The 11,062-nt window shown below is 31.8% G+C and overlaps 1 protein-coding gene across 2 annotated transcripts in view; it reads right to left on the bottom strand.

The window, feature by feature from the left end:
- LOC106469769 overlaps positions 1-8,901 on the bottom strand; it is a 15,973-nt gene extending 7,072 nt beyond the window's left edge. The window contains exons 1-6 of one of the 2 annotated variants that reach the window (XM_013930279.2): positions 8,436-8,901; positions 5,641-6,097; positions 4,890-4,967; positions 3,312-3,426; positions 602-782; positions 144-274 (exon numbers count right to left, since the gene is read on the bottom strand). In XM_013930279.2, the coding sequence (XP_013785733.1) occupies positions 144-274; positions 602-782; positions 3,312-3,426; positions 4,890-4,967; positions 5,641-6,040 (905 nt within the window). In that variant the 5' untranslated portion in view covers positions 6,041-6,097; positions 8,436-8,901. The remainder of the gene's footprint in view (positions 1-143; positions 275-601; positions 783-3,311; positions 3,427-4,889; positions 4,968-5,640; positions 6,098-8,435) is intronic. The other variant, XM_022398322.1, reaches the window with a different exon arrangement.
- Positions 8,902-11,062: the final 2,161 nt, after the last annotated feature.

Genomic DNA, 11,062 nt, shown 5'->3' with positions numbered 1-11,062 from the left:
GGTGCCTTCCCTCTAGTCTTACACTGCTAAATTAGGGACGGCTGGCGCAGATAGCCCACGTATAGCTTTGCGCGAAATTCAAAAACAAACTATCCGCAAAGTTCCTTTTCTGCAGTTAACAAAATTGTACGTTTCAGACTTACTGTTGAGGAGGCATGTTTACATGATTTCTGAGGGGTAACCTAGGAAGTCTTTGAATTTGATTTTGTTGGTTATGTCTTTCTCTTTTGTCAACATGGCCAGGCCTATCCCCCTTTTGGGCACTTATATGATCCTGTGTGAAAACATTCACTCCATTAAAATGAGTCAGTATGGAATCAAAGCATAGCATTAAAAATAAACAATGTACAGTCACTAGTGAAACAACTATGACAAAAACTCTCACTGTTGTTAGTTTCATTAACAAAGTTTTTTCCCCAGATTTTATTCATGTGTTGTAAGCTAAAGATGTTTTTCCACCAATTTACTTCTTGTATAACAGTTAACAATAATATGTTTTTTGTAAATCTATTAATGTAAACTTTTTCTACTTGTTCTTATTACCCCTTCTATAAAAGTGCCATAACTTGAAGTAAAGAAACCTTAGTTGTTGGAAACTTACACTGCTAACTCTAGATCTAGTACTTGCTTGGTCAATCTGATAGATAGTATCTCTATATTCATCAATCTTGGGAGATGGTCCAGAAGGTGTAGGAGCTCTGCTCATCCCTTCAGGACAAGATTCAAACTGAATTGGTTGGTAAGGAACCAAAGGCACAGAACCAGAGTTTAAATACTGCTCTCTGAAACAAGAAAGAACAGGCAAGTGAAGAATACTTTACGATATTCTAATAATTATTTGTTAATTATCAGATACAAATTATGAATCACATTTCTACACAAACTTCTAGAATGCTATCATTCAATTCAAGTATACTGAATATTAAATGGTATACTTATTTTGAATGCAAAGTATTTCATATTTAAAGCAGACTTTTGTGATGGAATACTTTCAATATTTCCCTCATGAATATTTCCAAAGAAGTGAACACGCATGCCGTGATAGGTTATGTGCCTGATCCAGAACATATTAGATTATGTCACTGATCCAGAAACCATACTTATAATCAAAAAGCAAACTGGGCTATAATTTATATTTTTGTTTACAACCCTATTTTGAACATTTTGTAAAACAGTATACAGTACAGGGTGGTCTATGATAAGTTGACGCATTTATATATCTTACGTAGCTCGGTTATTTGGAGGGTCATGTGACCTTGTGATGTTCACAGACAATGTTTCATGGAAAATTGTTTAGGCTGGAATAACACACTCATCATGGGCAGGACTTAGGACCAATTAAACAATATTCTTTACAATGTACAAAAACTATCAGGCTGATTTACTGACACAGTGCTACAATTACACTACAGTTTTATTTCTCTCTCTCTCCCAAATTAAAAGTTTATTTTTTCAATTGGAAGCACCTGTAATCCCACCACTGATGCCAAACTTTTGGGAAGCCTCTTGAAATCAAACAAGGAATTGCCTGTGAGTTTCAGTAACAATTCATTTCCACAACCAACAATACAGCATTACTCTGTTCACTGCGGACAACTGTTCACAGTCCGACATATCCCGAAACTAGCCCTTAAAAATTAACAAGAACACTGCTATCAAAATGTGGAAATATACAGTCCAGTACTGCTAAAATTAAAATGTTTAAATATCTTATACTCCTCCTCGTACAATTACACATACTCTGAAATATTTTAACAAAAATAATGACATTGTTTACACTCACAATCCCAACAGATTGAATATACTAATACTCCTGATCTGAACAGAAGATATTAACTAGTAGATAAGAACAGTTTGACATTGGTTTACGAGTTTCTTACACTATCTGAAGTATATTGTTGTCTTAAACGTAAAAACCCTGTCTATACTTTATCTAAACCTATGGACAATTGTTTTTAATATTGTACCTATATAAAATGTTTGACATGTCACACTCTAAAGCACTGCCATGAACAACAAAATGTTTTGTACAACTACAAAGAAAGGCTATTCCCCTTAAAAACTTATCAAAGTTTACAAGTTTCAGGTAAATAAAACACGTTTCGCTTTGTTTTCATCGCCTATCTTAAAATAAATGAAACACCGGGAGAATTGTTGATCTAGAAACGTGGTAGTGAAATAGTTATATAAAACATTAATTAATTAGATTAAGCAATATTATGTAGATGAAAGTAAATTATTTTATTAGATAAAAAAAAAACAATCTGATATAGAAACTTATAAAGTAGGGGTATTACTCATTGTCTTTTAAAAGTTTAAACAATTCCATTAACTGTTCAGTAGCTGGGCCTACTGGGTGAACACTGTGTTGTAGTTATCATTATTGGCCATTATGTGACATGATCAAACTCTTTTGATGATATTTACTGAATATAAAATAATGAAATTATAGTTTACATTAAACTCACTAATTATCGTTATTAAACTTGCAGAGCTAAATTACGTTTTTACAATACAATTAAACATTTTAGTAGGATCTGGTTGCGAAGTGAAATGATGCTCTTATAAAAGAAAACAACCACAACTTTACCCCTAGAATTAATGGTGGGTTTCACATAGACTTCACTGGATTTTTAACACATTTCTCTAAAGTACTTATTCACCAACTTGTTTTAGAGTGTATACCTTTATTGATTAGACACATAATTTGAATCACACAAAACAAATTTCAACAAAAATATCATCCATATTGTAATTAATCCCACTTATTTGCTTCTACTACAGTTTTACATGCAATTTGTACAGTTGGGAATTAGTTGAAATATTAAGGTATAGGATTGGTTAATCAGAATTGATCAATCATTCACTATAATCAGTTAATGATGTTTCAAATTATTTGCATTAGTTTCGATTTTCAAGCAAAAAGCTCTTTGTAGTTTCATTTCACACAGTATAAATTCCCATAATTGTTTCGGGGCCTTTAATTATCTGGCAAAAGATCAGCTGTTAACCAATAGGCATATGAATATTAATTATGTTTAATTCACAACATAAACTTATATGTTTTTCAACATATAAACTCCCCCCAAAAAAATATTGTAACGAGTTATAACCAGTTATGAAAAATTATAATCCAGCACTTGGTTGTTTAACCCTAATGACCAATTTGTCACACCACTGGTATTTTACACAGAAAATTAGTAACTTAAATTTTTGTGATCAATTCTTTACACCAAATGTTGTAAGAGGCAAAAACATAAAACTGCTCAGTATTATGCGACACATGGACTCTGTAATGTAAAGTAACTTACCTTTTCAACAGTTCTACCTGAGTAATCAGGATGGTATTGGACTTCAGTGCTTCTCTTAATGCAGCACGCAACTTATTTATTTCTTTTTCCAATTTCTCAGTCTTTACTTTGTTTTCTGTAACAGATAAATCATAAAATAAGGTGAGGTAAACTTAAAACTGATTAATAAAATCTACAGTGATCATATTAAAAGTGATTTTTATTTTGTTTAGGATTGATTTTTTCCAAACAGATTAAGGCAAACAAGTATAAGTCAAAGATATTGTTATAATGTGAGCTATTATTCCTTAGGTTCTTTTGGATTATTTGGTGAAAATAATGCCAAGTCCAGTACAGATAACAATAACAAATTAATTTATTTCTTCAATAAGTGTAACGTTTGTTACAGGCTACGTTAACTTCTATAGGCTTAGTGTTAAATACAGTGATTCAATTTTCAACAGAAATTTTAACAGAACTTCTGAATATTAATGTATGACTAACTTACTTACATAACTTCAATAACAGATACGCTAACACTCATTATCTAACTCTAACAGAATCACAGATGCAATAACTCTCACTGTCTGACTTAATAACTCTCACTGCCTAACTAACATTGAACTAAATCAATCAATTTCTCATTGCTTCACTTTACTGAATAGCTGACTCAATAAGTGGAATTTATATTTGTAGAATTATAAACAGACTTTTTTCTATGTTAAAATACTTTTATTGGAAGCTTTTGCCTCTCTTACCTGAGCCTTCATCAGGCAACAATATTATTACTTATTTTCTACTTTGTACAGGAAGTTTATAGATTATGATGTTATGACTAGTTCCCTCTAGCAAACAAACATCTAAATTTAAACATTGAAAATATAGCTTACAACAATATGAACTGAAATTTAGTTTATATGTTTTAATAAGTTTGATGATAAGTTTGAAACAATTCTGTTTGATTCAATGAATACTAAATTTTCCTAATGTCTTGTACTTTCTTTTATTGATAAAAAAATAGTTGCTCCATAACAATATTAATGTAAGCAAAGAAATCAGACTCTTTACAAATTTCATTGGAATCACTCCTCAACTTCGATTATGTAATAAAAAACCTATGAAAATAAAAATAAATCTGGCAACTTAAAGTGGTAACTACAAGAACAGTAAGAATATAACATATTTCTACAGAACATGTGATATTAAACCCAAAAATAAACAAGAGAATTCTAATTTTAATATATACGTGGCGATAGGAGCCAGATAAACGAAAGGGAATGCTAGTAAATCAGAAAAATTAACTTACTGGTATTAAAATAAAGAATTTACTGCCCTTTGCTTTGAAAATATACATATCTATATTTTAATATGGGAGAGGTAAAACAGGACTACACCACATGCAGTATATACAAGTTTAACCCATTATATATATATAGAGAGAGTTTTTTTTGTTCCGTATTACCTTTTTTTGTGATAAAAGTTCCACAACTTATGTTATCATGGACTAAATATTGAGATTGAAATAAAAGTAATATGAATAGTTGTCAAATGACATAAAACAGTTACTTTTGGCAAGGTATAGAAAACTCTTATACCTACCTGAGCAACAAGTATCCTCTCTGTTACCTGACCTCTTGTATCCTGTTCCTGTACCCATGGTAATATCAAACTGTAGTTCTGAAACACAAGTAAATAAATTATAAAATTTTCAGAAATTATTTCTGTTATACTTCTTGGCACATAATCCAACAATACCAGTGTCTGTGTGTATTACAACACTGTCTGGAATATGTTTACAATTTTATTCTGAGGCTATTAAAACTATCTCCTTGAAGCCAAAAAAAAAAATATAACGAATGTTGGTCTTGGATCAAAACTAATGAAACCACATGAAAATTAAAGGCTGTGTGTAAAATGATGATTCAACAAGTTTTTTTTAAGAGAAATAAAGCTGGAATTTTAAAATCCTCTCAAGTGTCTTACGTTACAAGTATTTTTCATAATTTATATATCTTATTAGTTAAATGTCAACAAAAAATGAAGAAGTAATTTAATAATATTTAATTTCAAATTTTACTACTGATATAAATTTTAATTCTTTTTATCTACAAAGTTCCTTTTACCACAATTTTATCTTCATAGCAGGCTGACTGTTTATGGAATAAGTTACTGTCAGTAGTAGTGGAGGCAGGCACCTCGCAAAAGTTTAAGAGACGAATAAATTATTGCCTGGGCTGGTTTAATTTTTTACTTGTTTTTTATTGGGTATGGATGTGCCGGAACATACTTGGTTTCTTGGTGTCTGTATGTTATGTTTAAATTAATGTGATACTGAAAAAAAATTCCTCACCTTGGTTTTTATTTTTAAGTTCTGTTAGTTCTTCGTGTAGTTTCTTAAGCACCGAGACATGTTCTTCTGTGATAAAGACTAGACTTTTTTCTAGTTGATGAACTTTCTGATTCAGATCCATTTCTTTTCCCATATCACTTGTAAAAAACTTAGACAATAAACTAAAATTCAGTTCATCTGTTGAGCAGGACTTTCTGGCAGAACTGCGAGTTGGAGGCAATCTCTGAAGACGATCACAACGAAGGGGTTTTGGATAGCGATCAAAGTCGTTGACTCCGGACCAGGTTTGTACACGACGTGAGGAGAAATATTTTTGGAAAGGTGAAACTACCTCACTAACATTTAGTGCAGATGATGCGTTGGGAAAGCGAACACTTCTGGCAGTCTCAGAACTACTCATAATGAAACACAACACATGGTTTGTTTTCACGTATCGCCTACTGAAGAAGTCACTGGCCTTTTAAAGAATTAAAGACACAATTTCACTGTGACATTCACAAAATTCATAATTTCAGTGAAAAAAGTTCAAAAATGTAAGTACAATTATAAAAATTTAGTTATGTATTGAATCCAGAAATTAATAAACTACCAGAACTATAATATAAATAATGCAATCAGAAAGTTTTCTAAAAGTAAAATACCTCTATTTGCAGTAAACATCTATAGTGAGACATATAAATTGCATGTATTATGAAATAATTATTCTCATGAAATATAAACATGGGTCTGCTGAATACACATGTGAAAATAACTTCTAACACTATACATTTCTTGTTATGTTAGTATATAATGTCAATAGAAGGAAAGACAAAAGTAAAAACAAAGCTTGAAAACTTTAAAAGATTTTTAATTGAGTATGAAGTTTAAAGATATAAGGGACTTTGACAGGATTCCTGTTAGTAATCCATTTGATTCATGCAGGGCCGGAATTAAGGTATGTGGAGGCCCTGAGGCAGACATCCTTATCGAGGCCCTTTTAAATACAAGAAATAAAAAAACTTTATTATATTAAAAAACAAACTTTCAAATATAAGAAATAAATATATAAATCAAATATTGCAATATTCATAAATAATGTTAACAAAATATTTGTGGAGGCCCTGAGGCAACTGCCTCATTTGCCTCATGGTTAATCCGGCACTGGATTTATGGTTCAGTAAAGTTTGAAGGATAACTTGATTATTAAAGGAGCAAAATAGAAACTTTAAAAGTCAAGAAATATGCATGGTATTTTTCAGATTCAATGATTTATTCTTTTAGAAATGATAATTCATGGGATGGCTTGCTTCATGAATTGATATCTTGTTTTAAGTTTTTCTGGGGCAAATATATAGATATATAAGGTTAAGCTTTACTTTGTGATATCGTACCACCTTAATTAATATGTAAACTTTTTAGAAATTTCTCTGAATCACAGGGCGTTAAGCTTCCAGTATATAGAAAGTTAGTCAAAGGCTACAACAAAGTTCTTCTCGTCCTAGTTACACATGGAACTGGGTCACTTTACTAGGGTGTTACACAAACTCTCTAGTATGAAAGATAGCTGGAACTTCACATATATCAAAATAGAAAATAATATTTTTTGTTGGTGAGTCAAATGATATTACAAGGGCAGAACTTGCCCTTGCACTGAACCAAAAGTGATCTACAGTTACATGGGTGAATGCATGCCCTGAGCAGCCTGATCTGGTTCTCTGAGTTACAATAAGTAGAGAGAGGGATATATAGAGAATATATTAAATATTCAGATTTAGGGTACATAGGAATCAGACTAGACTCAGTCTGGTAAGATTGTTATTATTAAGAGATTGAACTAGAGAATAGATTTAGGTTACGGCTCAGAACAAACTGTTACTAGAAAAGACTGAATATATAATATATCGTAAAATACAGAGAAATCTGCATTAGAAGAAAGATGTAGAAACAGATACAACCAAAACAACTGGTGTTTCAACATAACTAAGTTTTCAAAATAATTACTGAAAATTCTTTTTAGATAAACTCAGACTTAAAATGGTTAATCAGTTTGTGTTTCAAAATAATTAGACTCAAAAAACCTGCATTTCTTATTGGTAGTTAATCAATAAACACATTGGTATGATTAGTCATATAGTATCACAAACTGATTACCTGACACAAAGGGTACTATAAATCACACAAAAAATTGAAACTTGCATAAAGAAATTACAATATTACTTAATTTCCCCATCAAAACTTTCATCTTTGTTATATTGTGTAAAAACTTATCTTTATTTTTTTGTATTATTCCAGAAACTTTTCTGAATCTATCTTTAATTAAACAGCAGGTATTTTAATTTTGTTGATTTTTTGAGTTCTGGTTTAGTCATTTATGATGTGTTTGTTTTTTTACCCTATATTGGGACTGACCTACTCTTTTCATTATGAAACTGATTTTCTTTAGTCTCATTTTAAGTTTACTTTTCTGTATTTTTAATAGTTCTTTTTTATGTATTTCATACTCATGAATTTATTTTCTTCTATAGATATTTTTTTTTCTCTAATTTCTATTTTGTAATGATTCTTTTACTTGTTGGATATGTAAAAGGATGCTAATGGATATAAACACATTTTGCTATGGTATTTCAACTACAATTGTATAGGTTTTAAATTACAACTTTATTTAAAAAAGCATTCTCGTAATCAGGAAGAGAACTTTATTAGGTATATATCAATATTATCAAATTCAAAGATTACAACGGAGTTTTTCATGCCCTAAACTAAAATCGTGATGGTAAAACTAAAAGTATATTTAAAATAAAACTGAGAATACTTACTGTTGCTTACTTTTTTACGGTGTCTCCTTCTTAATTGCAACCTCTCTCTCTCTCTGTATATATATACATGTATATATATATATTGCTCTTGTTCTTTAAAACGTTGCCACAAATTCGCCAGCTTATAAATCTAAATTAAAAGGGACTAGGTATATTTTGAATATGGATGATAAGTTAGGTGCCTAACGAGTAACGTTACGAATTTAACTCGTAAAACTGCTGTACTAACACTATAGTAACGATAACAATAACATAAACTGGAATCCAAGTTGTCGCTTCACGATTATCTATATATATACGGTAATTTACGTGATAATGATTCATATATATACATCATATTTGTTTCTAATTGCTTATCAAACCTTAGAGGAAAACGTAAACACTACTGTGCACAAAGCTAATTGTAAACATACAGCTGGTTACCTAGCGACAAATAATATTCGCTAAATGTCTGCCTCTGGTATGTAACAAATACGCACTACGACAACTTTATTACACCATTGGCTGAGAAAAGTAACATTTTTCTCTAAACAAACTAGAGATTTCGTGTCATAAGCGCAAATTGTACAATTAACACCAAACATTTTGTAGCGATCGGGATTAGTAAATATTTTTTTGTGTGTTTTATAATTAATCTATAATTTCTAAGTGGAGTATCGAAACTTGAAAATAAACTGACTGTCGCTTTATAATGGCCTTATAGTCCAGGAAGCTAGATTTGCAAAAGAGCTCTTTTTTTAAGATTCGTTCAACACCTTTTTATTGAAGGATCTGACTTGATTTTCTGTTACAGAAAGTCTTTTTAAATAATTCCACGTATGTTGTAAATCAAAATGTGATATTAGTTGTTTTTGTTTTCTGTGACACTTTCTTTTACGGTACCGAATATTCCCAGCCAAGACATATGTTGACGCGAAATCAAAATTATCACTTATCTTTATATTAACCATAAAATCAAAATTGAACATCTTATAAATATTTTTCATTTTTGAAAATTAGAATCTTATATTCTCAACCAGTCGGGGACTGTGAAGCCTTGAAGGTAAATATTGTGTGCAAAATCTACGTATGGCCTATTGGTAAGGACGTTTGACTCACAACTATGGGCTGCGGGTTCAAAACCCATACCCGAACATACCACTATTTAATTAATTAGAGTAGCCCAAAAGTTGAATTGGGTGGCGTTGATTAAGTGCCTTATCTCAAGTCTATCTCTTCTGAATTAGACACAGTTATCCTAGATAACCCTCGAGTAGTTTTGCGCAAAATTAAAGAAATACAACAAAATATATCTTCACCTTTAGAAGACCTATCTAAATAAAGGCAGATTGTGATTTACAACAATTTTCATCAGTATTAAATTAAATGATGTATAAGTAGGAGTCAAATCAGGTGTTTTATGTTTGTATATATAAACTATTAATTCTACTCCAAAGTTTATAGTTTTCACGTACTCCTCTAATTTGCTACATTGTCAATTTATAGCAGAGGGACATTATTCACAAGTAAAAACAATCAGATATAGATGCAAACAACGCTCTTCCTGACACACTGTCAATTTTAACCAGAAATCTAATGTAATAACAATTTGGATTACATTGAATACTACTTCAAATTAATTCACTACCCAATGTATTGCAAGCTGAATACTGACAAAGTGATCTTTGGATTAGAACGCAAAACAAAACTGTAAGGAGAATTGAACCATCTTAACCACCTAATATGTTTATTTACTAATGGTATTGAAAAGTATCAGAAAAGTGAATCAAGTAAAATACAAACAAACTTTTCATTTTATGAACGACATGTATATTACAAACGCTAGTTTATAATGACATATATTAAAAAAATACTGGGTACTCTTTTGCGTTCTGTAACATCTACATGTAAAACACCGTTTAAAACATTTTCTTTGTGGTCTGTGGTATCTGTAATTCACCCCCCCTTTTAGCACTTTTGGGAGCAGTGTGGTTCAATGACTTTGAGCTTTGAACCCATAACCGGATGGTTGCGAGTTCGAGGCTGGATCCGTGTCATTCTGTTGTTTCCTTGAGTAAGACACTTTATCCAGTTTGTTCCCATCTATCCAGCTGTTAGCTGGGGGGAGGGGTAACCTGCGATGGACTGATTTAACGTCTAGGAGGGGATGGGCCACCATTCTCACCCGCATGTACTCCTGGAACCGAGTTTGAAAGCATAGACCTTAAATGCTTTGGGCACGGATAAGGGTTAAATAACCTAGCACTTTTACCCCGAGACAACTGTTTGGTTTGAATTTCGCGCAAAGCTACACGAGGGCTATCCGTCCCTAATTTAGCAGTGTACGACTAGAGGGAAGGCAGCTAGTCATCACCACCCACCGCCAACTCTTGGGCTACTCTTTTACCAACGAATAGTGGGATTGACTGTCACATTATAAAGCCCCCACGGCTGAAAGGGCGAGCATGTTTGGTGGGACGGGGATTCGAACCCGCGACCCGCAGATTGCGAGTCGAGTGCCCTAACCACCTGGCCATGCCGGGCCGAGACAACTGTTTAGTTATCAAGCTTGTAATTTCCAAAAACATATCTGTCGTAATAGCATGCGTATGTTGAAACTGTCGAAAATAGAACATTTTGAACTATAC

This window comes from Limulus polyphemus, unplaced genomic scaffold, assembly GCF_000517525.1.
Source record: "Limulus polyphemus unplaced genomic scaffold, Limulus_polyphemus-2.1.2 Scaffold3650, whole genome shotgun sequence".
Classification (NCBI taxonomy): Eukaryota; Metazoa; Arthropoda; class Merostomata; order Xiphosura; family Limulidae; genus Limulus; species Limulus polyphemus.
This window is presented reverse-complemented; position numbering and strand designations above follow the sequence as displayed.